This window comes from Amblyomma americanum, chromosome 3 (genome assembly GCF_052857255.1).
Source record: "Amblyomma americanum isolate KBUSLIRL-KWMA chromosome 3, ASM5285725v1, whole genome shotgun sequence".
Taxonomy (NCBI): domain Eukaryota; kingdom Metazoa; phylum Arthropoda; class Arachnida; order Ixodida; family Ixodidae; genus Amblyomma; species Amblyomma americanum.
This window is the reverse complement of record NC_135499.1, coordinates 163,229,688-163,251,914: the sequence shown is the minus strand read 5'-3', so window position 1 is coordinate 163,251,914 and position 22,227 is coordinate 163,229,688. Positions and strand designations below refer to the sequence as shown.

Here is a 22,227-nt window from a genome sequence, read left to right as displayed (position 1 = left end):
CGTTTGCCTCTAATGTCGAGACGACGGCAACGGTATGGGCTGAACTATTTTTGCGTATGATCAGTCGGAAGCCTGCTGTAGACAAAAAAAAAACGAAACTTCTGCTTAATAGTGACGCTCCCCAAACATTCACAAAAGCACAACGCATGACCTCCTTTTTCACGATAGGCAAATGACGTCTCGGAACCGAGCTTCGAAACCAGCGCATAACGGCGATGGTCTGGAACTGGTCGTGATCTTCTTAGCTTTTTTTAATATATTATTTATTCCCTCAACGCTTGACGTCATGGCTCCACGACGACGACGCGTGCGTAAGAAAACCATTTCGATGCCTGTCTAATCTAAATGTGCGAGAGGCTCTTCAGGTGCCGTATTTCACCGCTTGTACTGACCACGCCTAACGTAAGATGTACTGCATCGCAAAACGAAGTGACTCTAAGGTGCGTATCAGTAGCAGCGAATGCTGTTATTGGAGGCCGGTTTTTACAACGCCTATGTTTCAAGCTAAAAAAATAGAAAGCAACAAAGCAGCGTGAAATTTAAGCAAAAAGTACAGGCGTGACGAGAAAGCTAGTCACGTATATCAGGAAAATTTTAATGTAGCGCCGCGCACGTTTTATTGACGACACAAAAATATGTAGAGTGCTCCACCAAGCAAAAACCGATATTGTCACTCGGACTCAGTTTACTAATGTAAAATGATGCTTGTGTTTTCCTGCTTGCCGTTTACAGGCACATAGCGAAAATAATATCGAAGAATTTTATGTCAAGGACATTGTGAATAGTGATCGTTATATCTGAAGCGATTCAGAGTGTACTTAAGTGTAGTGTAGTGTAGTGCAGTGTAGTGCAGTGTAATGCAGTGTAGTGTGCTAGTAAAGTGATGAGTCATGATACACTACAAAATGACTTTGAGTCATTACTATGACTACGAGTCATAATTTTCATAGGTCACAGAACGTTACGTTTCATCACTCAAGGATATACTTGTTCGCTTACATGTGCTATGACATCGTACACCGGCGTTCTGGCATTTTCCTAAATTTGTGCCATAGATGGTGGACGTAACAGGCTAGCTTTTGTGCTAATGGACCATATAATGCTTTCGCATTAAAAAATTGAGCACATTGCGAATAGCCGCCATTGACAAGAACGTAACTTACCACCGTAGCCCCCTTGAAAGGAAAAAAGGACACGAACACTATATGAGCGATTTGTCCACTTTAAGCCGCCGCGGTGGCTGGGTGGTTATGGCGCTCGGCTGCTGGCCCGAAAGCGTGGGTTCAATCCCGGCCGCGGCGGTCGAATTTCGATGGAGGCGAAATTCTAGAGACCCGTGTACTGTACGATGTCAGTGCACGTTAAAAAACCCAAGGTGGTCGAAATTCCCGGAGTCCTTCACTACGGCGTCTCTCATAGCCTGAGTCGCTTTGGGACGTTAAACCCCCATAAACCTAAACCGATTTGTCCACTTTAGGTCGAGAGTGCGCTTGCACACGAACTAGTTCCAGCAAAAAACCACTGGACAGAAGTTATTAAAGAAGCAAGCAAGCCGAAAACAGCGACTATTAAATTCGAGAATACGAGTTAATGGAATATGTTGATATTTTGAAATAGAGTAATAGCAAGAATTAAACAGTTATTCTCATCAAATTAAACATTTAAAGAATTAGCTACACGCCCAAACTTATAAGATATAACCTAGGTTATTCTACTGCACCATGGCTAAGGCTTGCTGTCCCTCATTAGCGATGTCCAGCTAGTAGCCAAACTGTGCATGTAGATTTACAAGAACACGAACACGGGCTTTAGTGACTGAATATGCTTTAGGAGGCTTTGAAAGTATTATTTACAGCCACCGTGATAATTTTATTGCAGATAAAATAAGCTATTTTTTCACTGTGGTCCAAAAAGCCTAAAACTGTTCGTTTATTCGTAGCAATGCTATTGGCACTTAAAATTACTGCTCCAAACGCCAGGAAGCATTACAGGTGATTTTGCATGGCAGCGAGTCACGCTTCACCTTTGAACGTTGGAGTTATTAAACATCAGTCACAGAGATGAAAAATCAACAGTTTCATCACTGTACGTTTTTTTATTGCTGAAGAAGCCCGAAAATTCATGAGCAATGTCGTCATAATTAGCTGCAGCACCAGTTCATAGTCCTTGAGTTAGGTCATATTTCGAGCAAGATAAACATCCTCAAAAGCAGAGCGGGAAGCGGTCAACGCCTTAGGTAATTTCTCTAAGCACTGGGCGCGATTGGCTTCTTATGAAGTTCCAGCCGTTTGAAGAGGCGTTTCCTCACTTACACTTGTCTTCTGTCTTTTTCAGAAACAGCGACTAATTTTTACGTAACCCCCATCTCCCCCATAATCTTCCCTTTGTCTTTGACTTTCTAATCAATTATATTTTAGGTAAACAATTATTACGCTAATAAATGCACCAAACTAAAAAAAAAGCAAACATTCCACACTGATTTATGTGGTTGCGGTTGCTGATGGCTTGCTTCAAATGTTTGTTATAACGAGCCCATCATGTCCCTACCCTTATCAGCTTCACTTGTACCTTTTCTTCAAGTTACTGACTTGTGCCAGCATGCACTGTATCTACATCATTCATTCAGACCATCAATTCTCTGTTCTCTACGCTTGTCATTCGCTCATTCACATTATTTCTGATGATGGCTACTGATAAAATCCCTAAACATCTGCAGCTGGATAGGAAAACGAATAATGTCTGCGATGAGAACGCAGTAGTGCGATGACTACAGTGATGCATAAATGCTATGATAATCACAATAGCAGCTCTTGCGCAACGAGCATGGCAAATATACTAGGCCGTCAAAACGATTATCAGAGCCGCTTCTCCTGTGCAAGCTATATGCGGATAAAGACGGAACGGGCCCAGAAAGGACGAAGAAAAAGCAAGCACGAGTCTAAGCAAGACTTATTCCTGTAAAGCGTGCACCGCCGCTGGCGCCATCGTTCTGGAAAGAAGCCGACTTACCAGGCTGTCGCCGAGTGATAGATTGGCTGCAACAAGACAAAAATAGAAACGTGGCTCGTGCGGAACAAGCCGAGAAATCTGGCTTGTTCCTTTGTTACTCTTTTTTTTGGCGTGTTTTCTTCTGGAGGCTCAAGAAAGCACGGTCGATATTTTTTGGATCGCCCATCCCTTTTCAAATGATATTGCTATCACTTAGCGCCTTGAGGGTGAGAGATCGTAAAGCCTGGGCCTTTAGAAGAAGTGTTAAGGTATTTTTACCGCGCCCCAAAATTTCTGCGCAGTTGTGATGCATTATTTTATAAATAAAAGGACTTTTTTGCTTTTACAAGATGACATTATGAACACCGCCGCAAGAAAGTGAGGCATGTTACCGAAAGGTTTTCGGAGTAAGATACTGTACATACGCTGTTCTACCTTTTGCAACGTAGCCATATTTTATCAGGTAATTCCATTAGACTGGCAAGCTTAGCCAGTTTAAACCGCACTAAACAAACACTATAGATGAGCGTTCATAAGGATTATTTAGTTTTTGTCGTGCATCTCTTGCTCTTGGGTAAGGGAGAGGAATTTAAAGAAAACTGAGGCAAAAATACGCGAAGTAACGGTCAAATTCGTTTATTAGTAATCAAGGCACTCAAAACAGTCAACGTTGTTTCCTCAAAACGCTACATTTGGCTAACTATGGTACAAAAATCACACCAGGATCTAATAATCCGCATAGCTCCTCTGCAAATGACACTGTCAAGCATTACTGAACAACTACCGCCGTTTTGACCACTAGCTTTTTCTTAAAGAAGACTGCGAATCTTGCTATAGCCGCATTTAATTCAAGGACGCAGCGGCATATTCCCCTCAAAGTATGCCCTTGAACCATTGGCGTCGACCGATTTCCATGACGCCGCGGCTAATCAGATGAAGCCATGGCTAATCCTCTCTTATTTGCCGTATTTGGCCAGGCACAACCTACAGACGGGTACATGCATTCGTTGCATTTAACACCCATCTACATCAGGAACTCTTTAACCAGTATGCATAACTTATAACAGATAACGTGCAACATAGCATGTACACCATAATGCAATAACATTTAGAGACTTTCGCGGGCGCAGGAAGCTCTGGGTCGGCTGATGTCGCCAGTTACGTATGCGCCTCGAAATTGTGTCATATAGATTTTTCTTCTGCTTCGTGATGTTTTGGAAGGGCAGTAAAAAGCTACTGGACTGCTGTCTTATGGGGCGGCTTTGTGATCGCAGCGAGCTGCACGACTTCCTTGTAGAGTATATTGTCACCAAGAAACGGTTGACGTACGCAGGGGTCGTTTACTTGTACGTGCAAAACGCTGTTGGAACGCGCAAGGCAGTAGGCAGCGCGAGAGACGAATACGGGGAGGCACCAAGCCCCGACATGGCTCAAGGCTTGCCAACTGCCAGGTAATACAGTTTAGCCGCTATACGGCGCCACTATAGGAGTCAGTAGTGTGGCAATATGCAACCCACTTGAAGGATTCATGACTACTCTTAACCTGTCTTCCCGAAGAAGCAAGGAGGCATTGAAATAAGCGGGACTTCTCTTCGAACATTCAGCGGCGTTTATTAAATAATGTTATACAGAAGACAATGTATGCTTGCTCTAATATCAACGGTACTCATAATTACGTTGACAAGTACATAGGCTATTTTCAGTATTTTCTTCAATTATGTCGTTTATTTACGGGGGTGAACAACCTTCTGCCTCATTACTCCTAACTATGGAACTTAAAATCCAGGATAAAGCAGATTCGCGACAAAAATATGCCGCAGCATGAGGTGGCCGCAATAACATTGTTCTTCCTTCAGAGCAATATTAGCGGGAATTGCCCGCTCCAAGAGAAAGCCGTTGGTAACAAGAATTCTGGAATTCTCGTGATATTTCGATTTGTTTTTAATCTTTCACGGCATACTGCAGGGCAGCTGTGCTTTTAGAATAATGTGAAACATCGCACAATCAGCGCAGCCACTAAGACTTTTACTTCCATGAAAATTCACTTATAGGTTAGTTAGGGGGGGGGGGGGGGGCGCAACTTCGAAAGGGAGATAAATGGACGACTCCCTTCTTTATTTTTTGTTTTTTTTTTGCATTCACTCTCTTCTTCGTAGCTTCTGCTTGCTTTTATCTCTTCATGTACATATTTTCTTCCAAAGTAATCTGCTCTTACCCGATATATTTTACAGCAGAAACCGCTGCGATTCCCAGGCGCGAATTATTTCGTTCATTCAAATTCACCACCACTTTAACGCCCCGATTGCACCATATAAAATAAACATTGGTAGCAAACACGCGCAAAGAAAGCACAGGTATTCTGAGAGAAACAAATTGAAAGCAGCCGCAATAACGGAAACGTTTTCATCATCAGTTTTGTGATCACGGCCGAATAAAAACGCCCATTTCTCTCCCTCTTCTGCCGCTCTTGCTCGCAACGGCAGCTGCGCACACAAGGGCGAAACAATATTTGCGTCTAGCGCGTTGCTTCTCGGCCCCCCTCCCAGCTAAGAATAATAAAGACCAAGGCAAAAGCAAACGTATCATGCAACGACAACAAACGAAAAACAGGCTGCCAGCGAGAAATCAACGTTCACGCGCGCACGGGCGCCCTCGCGTATTGTTTACCGTTGCACTGAAGGCAGCGGTGAATGCGAAGGCGTCTATCAATACCAGAAGGAGAAACAGGACTGAAAGAAAGAATAAAAATGCAAGCAGATAGAAGGAGTGTTTCCATTTATTTTGTCTTACACTCTCGCTCGCAAACTCCGTGCGCGCTGATTTTCCCTTCCCCTTTTTGCTTTCAATCTTTGTCCTCGTAGGCGAAAACATAGACGGCCTTTCTTGTTTCACTGCCTACGCTGCATTAGGTTGGCTGAGCTTACGCGGCGATTTTTTGTTCATCCAGCCGTTTGTTCCCAGGCGAGGCGTTGGTCGAAGCGAAGCGTTTCGGAATGCTAACAAGCATTGATTTTGAATACATCATCATGGAACGCCCGGGCTGCAGGCGAGTACTGTAGGGGCGGGCGGTATGTCGGATCACGCTCAGCTCGACCCCGCCGCCATCAAAGCGCAGGAAGACGTGGCGCTACGTCTCTGCTCATGCATATTCACGATGCACTTTGTACCGACGCCGCTTTGAAAGGAGCGAGGGAACTCGCTAATTAGAGCGACTCCGGGAACAGCCTCGGCGCGTTTTCTAAGCGATTCAATCAGTTTTTATCGGGGTCCGCGGATTGCGAAACCGACTCTGAGAAACGGAGGCACTGCAGTTTGGAGATTGAGGAAGTCAACTGATTTTAATAGGCTGAAAACTCTATGAAATGCTCGGTTATTTTTTTTTCAACGCAAGATTGACAGTAATGATGCCAGTAGAAGCTCACAAATCATACCTATGTTAGCAAAAGAACAAAGTTCGCTTGTATATTGTATAGCCACACGGCTATCGGTTCAAATATTTTGTTATGTACTGCCTTGTACATCTGAAAATAAGTAATGCTTTGACTTTGACAAAGGTTTGCTCGAACTAATAATGCCTCAGTGGTAGGGACAGCGCGATGAGACGAAAAGAAGCCGGTTCTGTGCAAAAATATTCCTTTAAAAGAACTCTATCCGACGGCATGGACATCGGGTACCTCACTCATCGGCAATGCATTTACTTCACGCAGGTGACAAGCGTTCTAGGCGACAGTCAGCGAAAAAATACGAACTGGGGTTGTCACTAAAAGTTGAAGGCGCCTTGTGACTGACTGCACTACAACAGAAAATAAAATTTGCATAGGAAAAAAAACAGAACATCTAAAACATTTCATTGGCTTTTAATTCGCAGCTCAGGTAAAAGTGGAGAGAGTTCTAAGAATGGAAACAAAAAAAAGCTGCACAAAAAAAAGACGACCTAGGAGCACCATTCCCCGTGGATTGACTCCAATGCATGTGCCGGCCACACCAACGCATTCATCACAAACCGCATTACAGATAGCTCACCCTACTGTTTTGCTATCAGTCTGCTGCAAACCTCTCGACCTCGCCGCGGTTTCGTAAACCTAAGTGAGAAGACAAAGCTAGATCGTGTAGCGCCTTTACAGCGACGCAAAAAAAGACGAGAGAGATAGAAAAAAAAAGAAGCGACATACGAATCAATTTTCTGAACGAAAAAAGTTAGAAAATGCAGACTGCAAACAACTCCGCTCCCCCGTCTATCTCTTCAACCGCGCCCTCCACCAGATGCTCGTAAATCCTCTCCCGGTCCGCTCAGATCTTTGTCTCGCTCACAGTGCTTCTTGCTACTTGTATTTGCAAATGAATAAAAATGAACGCCGCCAGGAACGTCCACCGCTGCGTTCCCCGCAAGGCCGCTTTCCTCAATAACATGGCGTCTCGAGATCCCGGGAAAAGCAGAAACACGGAAAAGGAGGCGCGATATCCCCTTGCATATTATTCCTTGATCAATTCATTTTTTTCCTCCTCGTCCCCTCTATATTGAATTGCGCACGGCGCACACCATCGAAGCGGGCAATTTAAATTATGGCTTACGAAAGAAAAACAAAAAAAAAACAAGGATGCGTGAGACAAATAAGGGGCGAAAGAGCGGCCGCACGCAGAGTGCACAAGGACGTTTAATAATACAACGCGGCAATTTGTAACTTTGAAGAAATCGACATTTGGCGAGAATGAAATGAGCGGAAGAAAAGGAAGGGGCGAAAATCGGGAAAAATGGTCCGGAGTGAGGGCGAGGGAAGCAATACGAACGAGCGGCATCGGACGGCAGAAAAGGGCGCCGAAGTGACGACCGCACGCGAGGCACAACTAGGTCGACCACCCCTACCCTGTAAAGAGAAGGCGCGTAAGAAAATGCAGCTAGCGGGGAATTGCGAGGGAAATGGGGAGATGGCTGTGAATCGGGGAAGGGTAAGGAAAAGTAGGGGGCTCGAATCGGAAAAAGAGAAGAGAGAGAGAGGAGAAGAGAGGGAGAAAAGAACGGAAGGAACTGCGAGGGCTGGGAAGGGACCAGAGGGCCTTCGAAATGGCTCTCCGCCGGCGCCGCCAGCAAGCGAGCCACGAATCAATGCCTTTTCAAAAGCGCCGTCCTCGTTCCCGTTGGCGCAGCGGAGAACACGGATACGGCGGCGCCGACGAACGACTGTTACTTTTGAAGGAATTAGGGAAAAGGGGGCACAGGGGGAAAAAAGAGAGAGAGAAACCGAGATATACTCCGCAGGGGTACAACAGAGAACCCCATAGCACATTTTGAGTGGAAAAAAGAGATGCGCTGCCCCATACACACGCACACCACGAGTACTCGACAGCGCCACGGTTTTGCGGTTTTGTGGTGCGAGGAAGGAAGGAAGAGCGAGGGGTGAGAGGGGAAGGAAAACGGTAGCGGTGTCGTGCACTATGGAGACTTTGGCTCGTTGCCGCGGCGTAACGGGGAGAACGGCGCCACTGACGCTGGCGACGACGAAGCCCTGAGCGGTTCGAGCACTGAGTGACGCCGCCGAGCCGGCAGTCGGGGCCGATCGAAAGAAAGCTAAGTGGGAAATGAAGGAGGAAGCCTTCTTCTGCTTATTATCTCCCCTTTCCTGTCCCGATTTGTGATTTCGTTTGTTTTTTTTCCCTCAATTTTCTTCCATTTGCTATGCCTAGCAGCTCACCCGAGTTCAGCTTTGGTCAGTGTTATTTTTATTTCTTTCGCTCCCTCTTCATACTAGCTGCCTCAAGTAACAAAACTGAGGCTCTCTGGGTTGCGGTGCTACCAAACCACGGAAATGCGAGAGAGCATAACTGCGTCGAAAAAAAAAAATATTACGATTCTCAAATCGAACGCAAGCAAGTGCTGGAAGCAGCTGATTTTTTTTTTTTGCCCCACTAATGAACTCATACTGCAGCGCGGACTGAATTTATAGCAAAACGTATCAGATGCGACTCACCATGTGACCAGATTAAATGGATCACGTCATCCTGGGCATCATACGGCCGACGAAAGTGGGTCACGTGACCTCACTATGCGGTGACGTCATTTCGCGCATACAACTGCCACGACATCTAGGGGGGTCCTGGCTACGTAAGCTTTACAATGAAAAATAATAATCGTGCAACAAAAGAAAAACAAAAGAAAGTGCTCTCAAAGGAACAGCTAGTGTACTGCGGGCTCACCGTTGTCGCTGTCAAAGCCCAGGTCCCCATCGCAGGACTCGAACGAGGACGACGTGGGCGACGACGAGGCTCCCTGCTGCTGCGACGCCTGGTGGTGGTATCCGGCGGCGCCATGGGGCTGCTGCTGGAGGTGCACCGGAGTGGCTGCCTGGCGGCGTGGCGAGTAGCAGTAGTCGTGTCCCGCTGCGGCAGGGGGCGCTGCAGCGCAACGGGCGTCGTCGGCCACGCTGAGACTGCTGAGGAAGACGGCGCCGTTCTTGCGCAGGCTGCCGACCAGGGACTCGAAGGGCGAGCACAGGTCGGCGCCGTGCAGCGAGCTGCGCGACGACGACAGCAGCGGCAGCGCCGACTTCCAGCGCTGCCCCTGCAGCCGCAGGGACTCCATCGGGACGACGACGCACCCTCGCCCGCACCTCACGCCATGCCCGCTGCACCTGCGCCGAAGGATTCGCGGGTTGGGACGCGAAAGCATTAATGCCGAGGTCACCGAATTTCACGCAAAATACAGCCGCGACAACGCACTGAACGCAACTTAAAACTGGTTTTCCAGCGACAGCCGTATATGGCACGTTCGGCGAATTCATGGCGTCGTCGCGGTTGGTGCGACTACCTCTTCCTCCACGCTCACACACCACAAGAACGCTATACTTTAGTGGCGCGGGCAGGCCATAATTTGTTTTTAATTCTTCCATAAAAAGTACAGACGATCAATGTGGCTGATGCGGTAGAGTATGCGTTAGCATTAGTGCTCCTCTCGGACGGTGAAGCTGATGCTGCTGACGGGTTCAGTCCGTGAGAGTGGATGCCGTGATCCAGTTCGTCATCAATAATGGGCGGTTACATTGTAACCGCCTATTGTCCTCTAGCCGATAAAAATCATGTCCACGAATACCGGTTAAACGCACCGCCTGTGCAGTGGCGTAGCACAGATTGGCTGTCGTTTCCTAAACGCTTTCTAAATAGTTGACATAGTTCATGTAAAGAGTTGTCCACATGTAAGGTCAGCCTGATGAAGTTAAACTATAGCTGTGGCAAGCCTCGCACTAGAGTGATATGTCCACATTGTAGCGCACGTGCGAGAAGCCCGGGAACCGCTGAAGCTCCCTGCTGTTAGTTCACGAGTATCAAACGTGCGGTGCGTACGTGTTTATCCGGCCGGCTCCGTGCACAGAACGTCACTGCACTGTAATCAATGCCACGCTTAAGAAATGCATTCAGCTACGCTGCCACCCCACACCGACGTGCGTTCAAATTCAGATAGAAGCGCACCGCAAGCTTCGTTATTATTTAATTTTTGGTCTAATATATAAAATGCATCAAAATCGCTTTTATTTCGACATCAGCTACACCTGAGTTTCGAGACGCTATTCAACCGAGAGTGACGAGAATGGGCACTAAAAACGGTTCGTGCTCAAGACACCATGTTTGGAAGGCACGTGGCATACGCAATACAGCTCTTTCGCAAACGTACGTACCGTATAGTAGGCACTAATACAGGAAGCATGTTCGAGCAGGAAATGCTCCTCCCGCCTTTCTGCCGACCCGATGATCGTCTTCCCGGCTGCGGATTGCGCGGCAAATTCGCGCGCCGTCTAGCCAAAAGCGGCCAAAGTTCAGCGGCATACTTGCGCAAAGACATTTATGGCTTCGCCACGTGTGCCTCGTTATCGCGATTGATCCATTGCTGGCTATGTCTCGGTTTCTTTCCGTCACTTACACTGTACGTTCACCAAAGTTACTGCGACGCAAGAAAGAGAGCCCACTCAAACAAGACCAGTCGTAATGGATCAAACGAGGGTTTCCTTCCATAACGGCTGTCCGGGACTCAAACTCTCATCAGATTCTGGCTGAAGATAGCAAAAAGTACTACCTATCGGAGCGAAGCAGTGTCGAACGCAGTGAACAAGGAAAAGACTGCAGTTCATTACCATACATCAGAAATCCGTAGAAGGTCACGTATCATTTCCTGTTGTCTTCGTTTTTTTTTCTCGCTCTCTCTATCTCGCTGTTATTACGTTTAAGGCATGAGCCGCAAGCAAAACTCTGTCTTCCTGCGAAATTCCGGTGCGAAAGGACGAAGTTTTGTGACGATCCGGACGAAATCACAGATGTCCAGACTTACAGACGAGTCGACGCGTATGGAGAGGCTCACATAAAAGGCACGTCTAAACCGAAAAAAAAAGAGAAAGTATGAACCGCAGAGACCTGGCACTCGGAAGAGGCAGTTTAATCTCGAGTGAACTGCTCGAGTTTCAACGCGGAGGACGTCCTTGGGGGAGGTTTCGACGTACTAGTAGTGAGTGAACCGAGAAGAAACGCAAGAAGCGGCCAGACTTCAACTCGAGCGAGCCGGAGCCAACGGAGCACTTCAGAAGATGCAAAATAAAGAGACGGAAGCGGATGCTCAAATCTCAAAAGATGAAAGCAAAAAAAATTTGCGAGCCAGGAAGGAGCAGAAGGACGCCAAGACTCGGTTCGGTGCGTCGCTCTCTTTGCGGCGAGGTGCCTTGAAAGCCACTATAATATACCGCTCAGTGCGGGCCCCACCGTTTTCACATTTAAAAGAGAAGTTGCCGGGAGAGAGCCTAACAGCGCAGAGAAGAAGAACAGCGGGAAACAAAAGGAAAGTCTGGTATTGCGGCGGCGCCTCCCTAAAAGGGAGGCGCGAGAACTTGCGACGAAAAAAAAAGGAAAGAATTGCGGAAAAGGCAGAGAATCGCTTCTTAGTCGCTTCTCCCAGAGCACCGAAGCAAGGTGTGAGATGGCTTTTCCATCTTGGTTTCAGGCAGCTGCCAAACCGACCCACCGAGATGTACGACGGAGCACGAGTCATGCAGTATAACGGGAAAGACGCGAGCAAAAAAGAAACGCAAATAGAGTAACTGCAGGTATACCACCTTCTCGAGCGTTTCTGGGCCAAAGCATGCCTGAATCTTTATTGAACGTGTGGTTTGACGGTGTTTTTATTTCATTTTCTTGTAGCAAACTGAAAGCTGTCAGAAGAGTAGGCTCATGTAGACAGTCTTAGAAAGCTCTTAAACTGTCTCAACTCACGTGGTTGCTTCCCAAGTGCTGGATCTTAGCAGGGTGAAAAAAAAAGTTGACCATACACGCCACCGAACCAAAAGATTTTGGGGGTTGTCGGGGTTGTCACACTTCCCGCCCCCGTACATTGACTCAGGTGTGGCCCGAATAAGCATAAGCTAGCCTAAGATAGAATTGAACGTATACGGTCAGCTAGTCATAGTCGATGCATCTAGTATCTACTGATTCATTATTTAGTAGAATGAATCTTGAAACCACGCTAAATAGACAAGAGACGAGGAAGAAGCCAACCGGACAGATCGCGGAACTTCAACTGGTTTATTACAACGGTCTGTCACATTTATACAATCATTGCAATCCCACTTTAACCTGACAAACGACCATCACATAACACTGGTGGGCAGGCGTGTACGGGACATCATGCTATCCAGATATGAAAACTCTTTATCAGACAAGTTTACCGAGGTTTTGCTGACACACGAGCCGGATTCCTTCTTATTACAGTAGGCCTCGTACACTCCTCTACTTAGTTTAGACGCGAACTTATTCAAGATTGTGGTATCGCGAAACCGAGGCGTGCAACCACATTCTTGAATAAGTTCGCGTCTAAACTAAGTAGAGAAGTGTACGAGGCCTACTCTAATAAGAAGGAATCCGGCTCGTGTGTCAGCAAATCTCGGTAAACTTGTCTGATAAAGAGTTTTCATATCTAGATAGCATGATGTCCCGTACACGCCTGCGCACCAGTGTTATGTATAGTGTAAGTTCCGCGCTCTGTCCTGTTGGTTTCTTCCTCGTCCCTTGCCTTTTTCTGCGCGGTTTCAAGATGCATTCTACTACTAGTCACCAACTAGCCCGCCTCTCTCTATTATACTCATTACTTAGGACCAAATAAAAAGCACAAACTCACTTTGAGTCGGTGGAATACTATATGTGCGTTATCTGCAAAAGAACAAAAATTAATCGTAGCTCATTCGTTAGTTTTGACTTGACTAACGAGTTGCTTCGCACACGCTGATGGGTACAAGGCGTCCTATCCTTGTTTGCTTAGTTTGCAATTAATAGACTATGTTTTACTCATTTACATAACAATACTGCCAATCTCATGGGAGATTATTGCAGGAAGGACACACAAATAAGTAAAGCTGAAATTTGGGTGAGTTGGTAAGCATTCATGGTGGGTGAACAGCGCAACAAAGGCGGGACAAAGCGCTTGTCTTGCCTTTGTCCCGCCTTTATTGCTCTGTTCACCCACGATGAACACAAATAAGTAAAAAATTGAAGCAAATGGTGAAAAGAAAAAATCGCACTTACAGAGCAGTGTTAATTTCACTTCAAAATATACAAGAAAATCGATAAAAATCAATAAGACTTCGCAACTAAGGACCAAAAAGTCAGGAGTGTAAAATATGAGCAAAACATTACAATCTACGAGCTTTCAGGATAGAATGCATGTCAAAATAGCAAACCAAAATTAAAACAATAAAAGATACAAGGCTTTATTTAGAACAAATTGAGTGGAAAACGATCAGTAGTGAACATTAGACACTATATATCAATCCTTGTGCAGCTGCGAACAAAGTGAGTGCCGAAAACGCCGCACCCACAACCTGAACAGTAGGAGGCCGTGCTGTCCAGCTCAAGTCTAGAGGGCCAAAAACGCATCCATCACAGTATTTCGTCAATTTTCTGGTGCTCCTGTTCTTTACTACGTGTGGTGCTACCGGTAAGTCGAGTTCCCACTACAGCCTGGAACGACGATTGCACATTAGACTTAGTATGAGGTGATGCAATCAACAATCACGAGGAACTTACGCGGTTCCTTAACGCTTTATTTTTTTTATATTGCAGTGTGTACAATATCCACATTTTCTGTGCGTTTAGCACAAAGTCGCATCTTAAACCTGCAAATTAGTGTTAATTGTTAGTAAAAGAAATGGCGAAGCAAATGTCTCATCACTCGGCGAACGCCGTAACAGCGCTGCAAGGAAGAGAGAAAAGTGAGTGTGAAATTTATGAACGCTCTGAGGCCTACAATCCTCACTTACGACACTCCCTTCTCTCTCTCTTAGATCTTTCACTCCCTCCATCATCCCTTCTCTCACGGCACAGCGTAGGTGTCTGCCCATCGAGTGAGACAGGCACTGCTCTTTCCCTCTCCTCATACTTTTTTTGACGTTCTTTTCATACAGTGTTTGACAGCCCTCTCTTCGTGCTCCACTTTGAAATCCTATCATCCTTTATTCTTACGTGTAGCCGGTCGCTCTGCCATAATTTCTCGAACAGCTTGCCTTTACTCAGGCAACTCCTGGGGTTCCCACTCATACATACTAAGAAGCCCTGAATTAGCCATTCCCTTGTGAAGAACCATAATTCGAACCAACGCACTCACTCAGGCCGAATAACTTAGCATTTTTTTTTCCATCAAGCTCGCGCCTCTAATCTCATTGAAAACAACTCTTGCATGAAGCGACATCGGAATTAAGCGTGCGTCCGCAGCTTAACCGGAAAGTATTTCACGGAGATTCTCGGCCCTTAATTCAACAAGGTACGCACGTAGGCAGCGCCTCGCGAAAGACCCAGTGCCGGAGAAGCTTCAGCTTTAGCGAGGAAACGCTCCCGCCCCGAACTCCTCAGCCTCTCTAGCCGTTCATGCATCAGCACTCTTTACACTCGTCACTCGTCTCTCTCCCCGGCTTCCGCATGCTTTCTTTAGTGCTTCGTCAGCCAACTATCTGTTTTGTCACCCAGTGGTCTTGGTCTTTGAAGCGTTCACCAATCATTTCTGGATTCACCTCTTTTTTTCTTATATTTTTTTTCTCTACTCTTTCCGACTCACTTTATCGCCGCACGCATCGTCGCTGGAGTGCGCGTCGTTTCCTTTCCCGCCATTCGCTGCTTGTTTCGCTCGCATCATTTTCCTTGCGTGTTCCACTCCTCGTTCTTTTTTTTTTCTTTTTTTTCCTCTCAGCGTTCGCGCCGAGAGATGAGAAGCTCCTCGAAGGACGACCTCGTCGTGGCTTTTATCGCGACGGCACAGCACGTGCCTACCGACACTGTCGATGAGACAGAAAAAAAAACGGGGAGGGAAGCAACGTTGCTATGCGTATGCTTGAAAGAAAACGGAAGCACAGGGCAGAATGGGCGCGAAAAATGCTGCAATGGCTGTTTTGTTATTGCAGCGGGGGCGTGGCTTTCAGCAGAGGCCTTTGTTGTGTACGAGAGTAATTGGAGCAGCAGCAGCGGCGTCAGTGGTGGCAGGTGATAGAATGCAAGTTAAGCAGCAGTTCCCGAACCAATAGCGGCGTTTACATGAATGCGACAGAAGTCGACTCCAGTCCACTTTTTGAGTTAAGATGCAAAAACGTCGAGGAAGAGAGTAGAGGACGCGTCACGCCTTTCCTTCTCAAAACATGCTCTTTCCCTCAAAAAGCGGACTGGAGTCTACTTCTGCCGCATTCATGTAAACGCGGCAAATGACAGCAGTTTCATTCGTCGCAGCTGTATAATGGCGGTAGCCTGTTATACTTAGTGGCACAGGCAGGGGCATATTGGTTTACATTCTTTTTCTGGCTGCCCCACCATACTTTTTGTATAATGGCGGTAGCAGGAGTCGTGTTTCTCATGTACGTAATGACGGTGATGTACAATAGGCTCAAAAAGTGAATGGGCCACCAAAGGGAAATTGAAGCTTCATCGCAGGGCAGCTTGCAATGAGACAGTGAAATGACGAGCGCGACAAGCGTGGTCTGCCATGCTTAGCACCTACCGACAAGGCAAATCATCCCTGCCATGGCAGGTTTTATTTTTTTATCACTGCGCATGTAAATTGAATGAAAAAGTACAGGCTAGTTCCGTTAATGAATACTAACAGGCCTCGATACTGAGGCCCGTGTAAGGCAGGTACTGAGAAATAAGTTTTTTAATTCGAATCCGTGGTCCATTTAACTTACCTGCCCATAGTACTTGTTATAAAAGTAGATCGTGCTGTAGTAATGGCAGCATCTTTAGTAGCGCCACTATATGAGAGAGGCTTGGATTCTCTTAAGTATGTGTGTGTTCATGTGAGCGTTTACTGCGCTTTTAACACTGCGTGACAGACTCATGTGCTAGTGTGCGTGCACATGGAGATGTGCAGTTCCTTTGAACATTGCATGCAGCTCATCGCAATATGACGTCACTACCTGCCATCTGCACTCTCTACGTCTTTCTTTTATACGGAGTGGTATGGTTGCTAGTCCGCATAACATGACTTTTCAACAACAGCTGCTAATTTGAAAGACTAGAAATTAAGGTAAAATAGGGATAAAAGGTTAAAAAAAACCTGCACGGTTGAGCATTGCCGGGTGGGCATAATAAAATAGAGCTGTGTTTTGAATTCAGCCAGCCAAGGAATGGTAATAAATATGAATTTCAGCAGGGGAGCCAATGGGACTCAAATAGGGAATTTCGAAAGGCAGAGCAAACAATTTTGCGGCTGCTCCCAAATGCAACGACTCCAAAAGACGCCAAAACAAGACTGCTGTAGCCGAGGCCAAGCTGGGGCAATGACTTTTCGATAATCCTTCTCCTCAACAAGGAAAAGCGGTGGCAAAACAACTAAATGTTCTCAATCGATTGAAGTTCGCGCCAAATATGCATAGAGGATTTAGGGCTAAACCAGGCCCGTTCGGGTTACAGTTCTGCTGTGGAACACGACAGTGGAGTCAGGAAAGCGGGACTTTTTTTCTGTCGTGTTGAGAAAAAGCTCCAGGAATATCTGATGTGTTGATAATTTAATAAATAGTCATTTGTTTCATTAACTAAAGGGCACACCTTTTAAACCCATCTTCTGTGACATATGCGGCAGTCGGGATGACTGTCACGCAGAAGGCGACAGAACACCGTACTAAATAAACGAGAAAATAACTGATACCACCGACACACTTGCTTCAAATGGGAGAACGTGAAACAGAAGCTTGCTTACTAGAAGCGGAACATATTTCAAAGACAAAACAGATGCGCATTGTGCATAGCGCAAAAGATTGCCTATTCACCAAAACGGCGAAATGCAAACTCTTACACTTGAGCTTCGCTCATACAGGCGTCCCAAACTTACCAACAACAAAAAAGAATACGTGAGGAATGCGATCGATCGTATTATTGGCTTAAAAAATAAACAGTAAATACTTCCTTTGCATTGGAACCTTGTGATGCAAATGTCGTTCAAACGCATGGATTCAAGCTTGGGCCGCACATACTATGCTTGAAAAAAAAAAGCATGCAAAGGCGCCGCATCGCGAGCTGTGAATAGGCGGCGCATATCAAAAGCGGGAAGTTTGATGACTCCGGGGTTTGCAGAAGTTGTCATCGAAAGATCCGCTGCTTTTTTCATTCTAACACTGGCCGAAGTCTGCGGCCTCGGATAAACGAAGTTACACCCTGTGCCTCAACTAACGCGTGCAGCTTGAGGACGCCAGGTCGAAAGCTTGAGACTGAGCATAAGAAATTCGCGCGCCAAGTGAACTCAACTTGTGTCACGCACAACACACTTCTGTGCAAGCCAGGGTAAAGCTCGACGAGTACAGTTTAAGACTCGTAGAAGGTATTGCCCTCAGTACGCTCAATGTCACAACTGAACACACCACCCTGACACTGTCCAAACATACTGCATCCGACGGCGAATGAAGACGGTATAAGAAAAGAAAAGACTGGTTAGAAAGGAAAGGGGCAGCGGGAAGACGAATGGCAGCAAAAGCAGGTCACATAACTCAGAGGAATGAATAAGGACGCCACGCGACGTTGGAAGGTGACTCTCTCCATGCTTTACTTTTTCTCACCGGAGTCGCGCGTGGATTGCATCGAGAAAAAAAAAAGAAAAAAAGAGGGAAATCTAGAGAAGCGAAATCAACGTTGGATAAAGGGTTAATCCCACAAATCATAGAGAGTCGCCCGAAAAAGAAAAAGGCGGCGGCGGCGACGACGCTGTCATATAAAAAGCGAAATAATGGGAACGGAAGCGCAGGAGTCCCCCCCCCCCCCCCCCCCCCCGCGTCCGGAAAACCAGTCGCGTATGTGGAGGTGGGTGGGTGAGGAGGACAGTGAAAAATCCCAAGCTCGCGGAGAAGCCCTGTTCGCGCCCGTCGCTTGGCGCACTGCGCCGCGATTCAGTTTCCTTCGTCCTTCTTGCCTCGTTCCTTTCGCCCGGCCGACTCCGCAGAGCCAGTGTTTGCAATGCCTTGAAGCGAACGCAGCTTATGGGACGCTGCCAGCCTTGTTATAAAACGGCTCGAAATGGGTTTCTCCCGCCTTTCTTCGTCGTCCTTCGCCGGACACGGCGAGAAGGAGAAAGAAGAAAAAAGGAGAGGGGGAGGGGGAGGGGGAGTGGTTTGCTCTGATTCAGGGGGCTCAACATTGTCTGTGGCGAGATTTAGTTAACTCGTCGTCATCGCGAAGCGGCGAAAACGCGCATTTGAACGTTGCGGGATGACAAGGTTACATCTTTTAAACCGGAGCGTTTCCCCCCACAAGAAACACAGTGCGCGTAGCCGCGACGTGGCGCTGGTATCTGGGACGTCTGGAGACTGTGTGCGGGTGGCGAAAGGAAGACTGCTGGCAGCCCTGGTTGCTTGCTTTGTTGTCTAATGAAGAAGTAACGTGCGATGATTGCAAGATTAGCACAGAAGTCTGCAGTGTTTTTTTTTTTTTTTTCAGTGAGGTCGACGCTGGAACAGTGTTTCAAGTATGGCAGAAATGAACTACGAAGCCACGATCGTCAAAAGTGTAACATGTCAGTAAAGAAACGCTCAGAAACTTAAATGTTTCCGGCGCTTTGTTTTCATATTTTCTCTACTGGTCTTAAATGCAGCTCACGCCAAGAGAGCCTTTTATTTATCTTGCATTTCGCTCAAATTGTGACAGTAATGAAATAATAAAGAGGCACTAGGGCATTTGTCTCTGCCAAACAGGCGGTAAATAAGTAAATGGTCAGGACGTAATGAAAAGATGCTGCTAGATTATTTGAGTGCCTGGATATTGCAGGCCTTTCGTGTGAAATAGCAACAAATTATTGTTACATACACTTAACGATAGCTAATATTATTATTAAGTGTTGAATAGTATTAGTTAAATCCCTCAAGTGATCGAAATTGTAACCCTGTTTGAACAACTCTGCGCATGGCCCCGTTACCACATTCATTGTTCCCCAGATAAAGTGATCGGTGTGCCTCATAAGCTCCGTACGTCAAGCGCTCCAGTAATCATGCCGAATGTTGCGCCGTCATTGCTGCCATGATTTAAACAAACCTGCCAGAGTTTGATAATACCAGCTTATAATTTTCTGTACAAATACCGTAATTTCATTATTACCGGAATGTCCTCGGTCCCGACGACCCATGTAACGTTAGGGTGTTTACACTGAACACACGACACAGAGATTTAGCTCTGTTTCGATTAAGAAGAACTGAACACCCTAATTCTTTTCTATTTCAAGCGAAATGACACTAATTTTTTCGTCAATGAATAAATACCAGACACGAGGAAGCTGTAGCGACTACCGTCTAGCACCAATAAGCATTTGTTCATTTAAAAAAACACTTGCCAAATTTGGTGCAATATCCTCCTCGGCCCCAATTCGCACACGTGAAAGAGTGCAGTAAGAGAAATAAATAAATGTTAATGCCGTATTTAAAGCCAGGTGTTTGAAGCGCGGTCTGAAAAACTGCAGCAGTACTACAGTATACTATAAAACAATAATCGCAGAGGTGAACCTCCTTTGATACTATATGGTACATGCATATTGTCAACATGCACCGCAGTTTCTCTAGCAGCATACAGCTAATACTACATGGCGTCCACTTCTCCCACTTCATCTCAGCCACTTTGTTAAAGAAATAGCCCCCACAACATATCGTGTTTCTACTCTTCTAGTACATACATAGAAGCTGTATAAACGAAAACCGTTTTGTAGCTCCTGCATGGGACTTGGTAAAGAAGTGCGCGGATCATTGGAGCAAAAAACTGCTGCGAAATAAAATACTTCTTCCTCAAAGTTGAAGAGTAGTCGTTTCTTGCGTAAAAATGGAGTAACCGCTCAGTATTGCTTGGACCATGTAAACGCGCAGCTTCTTTTATCTTCACCAGTACCTCTTTCGTCAGCTCGTCGGCCCAGCGCCCATTCAAGCTGTCGAAACAAAGTTCCTGTCGCGACGGTTGACACCCTTATAGGCGCCCGATGGACGCCGCAGCCAGAGACTACAGCACCGCCAGCGTCGCACTAAAGGAAAAGAAGCAACTCGCGACAAGAACACCAAAACGCTGATGGTGCCTTGGCTGTCGCTAATCGCCCGTCCGCATTTTCATTTGTAGCAAGAACCGGGGCCCCCAGCAAACGAATACGAATGATCTGTCCCGCAATCGATCTTAAGGCTTTGGCTGCTGCTGCGCCGAAAGTCAAATAAATGCTTGTCTGTTCTCCAGCATGAAAAAAACAAACAAAGAGAGGCAGTTCGATCTTCAGATAGATGTCCTTACTTTGTCTTACGGCTTCTCCGCGTGTACACAGGTCCCTGACTTTGTTTAACTTTCTTTCACTCGGACGTTTCTAACGAAAATCTGTTCAGCGTTTCGTTCGAAGGCTGCGGCTTCGCTTAAGTAGAGCCTTGCATTTTGTCAGTACTATTTCCTGTCTGGAGCAAAAATAAAAAAGAAACAAGTGCTCATGAGAAGCTCTACAAGGCCGCGATTTCTTTCGCGCCAGTATTTTCAAGCCATGAGAATTGAAGTCAGCCGAAAAGTAGCTGATGAAAGCAGCAGCTTCTATATAAAAGAACACGAAAATTAGTTGAGGAATTCGAGATGTGTTAAGTCACAGCTGTTGTTTAACACATCTCCTCTTGTCCGTTTTTTATAGTTCCACTTCATTGGTAATGGTTATCAAATATAACCTATTCATGATGTCGTAGTCAGCTGGATGTACAAAAAGTATGTAACCTCGAACGGGAATCAATTCTGCCACCGCATCACATCGCCTACACCAACTGCTGGTGCCGCGAGCGTTACAGAAATCGACAGTATAGAGGATAGCAACAGACAAGCAGTCTATGACTGAACCACTGAAGACGAAAGAGTCAGTGATTGTTTCATTTATCAGCGTATAGTGTTCGTTGATGTCACAAATGTCTGTGAGTACCAAAGAAGAAAATTGGGCGGTGAAGCGTTTCGCGACGCAAACAAAACAAGCTCGGAAGAACAGGAGCTATTAGGCCTCAAGAGACTGCCTAGAAGCACGTCGTTTTCTGCGAAGAAGCTTGATTGATTCCGTAGTCATGGAAACGAGGCAATGTTTGAGACCAGAAGCGGACAACCAATGCCCTTCCTGATGAGCAGGAAGTACAGAGACCGTCCTTCTTCACTTCCTCGGCCAGTTAATCTTGTCTCGGCAAGGAGTGTCTAAGTGTCTCGAGAAAATTCGCTCTGACCACAGACGTTTACAAAGGGGGCGGCGAAATTGCTGTTCAAACTCGCATACTGCGCAAGAAGTTGAGCATTGTGTCCCTCGTCTATTTCATTTTCTGTGCTCTGCGGTATGGTAACAGCAGCAACAAAAAACAAAATGAAAATACTCACTCACCGTTAGACCCCCGACACCAAGATTTTACTTCGTTTAAAACCATGTCAACGCGACCCACAGAGATATTCTACCCGTTTCTTCAAGAGTTCAAACCACAGGCTTTGCGATAACTTCCTCTAGCTCCAGTATCTCCATCCAGTTAGAAAAAAAAAACGCTTTACAAAATCATCCTGTTTGTTCACTCTAAAGAAAAGCTTCAAAGTTAATGTTAGTCAGGGTGATGAAGTTTAACTGCATCACGAGACACGAAGTCGCTCAAATAGCTACTCACCGCAGCGGTGGCCTGGTCGTTTGAGCACCCGCCTCGCATGCGGGAGGCGCGGGGTTCGATCCCCAGTGCCGCCGGATACCCACCGGTGATTCAATGGGCACAAGCTTTCCCCTGGTCTGGT

General features: G+C 46.3%; 1 protein-coding gene across 1 annotated transcript in view; it reads right to left on the bottom strand.

Annotated features, from left to right (window-relative positions):
* Window positions 1–22,227, bottom strand: part of LOC144125324 (guanine nucleotide exchange factor DBS-like) — a 216,447-nt gene that overhangs the window by 155,245 nt on the left and 38,975 nt on the right. Inside the window, exon 2 of the mRNA XM_077658599.1 lies at window positions 9,181–9,614. Within this exon, the coding sequence (XP_077514725.1) occupies window positions 9,181–9,565 (385 nt within the window). The 5' untranslated portion in view covers window positions 9,566–9,614. The remainder of the gene's footprint in view (window positions 1–9,180; window positions 9,615–22,227) is intronic.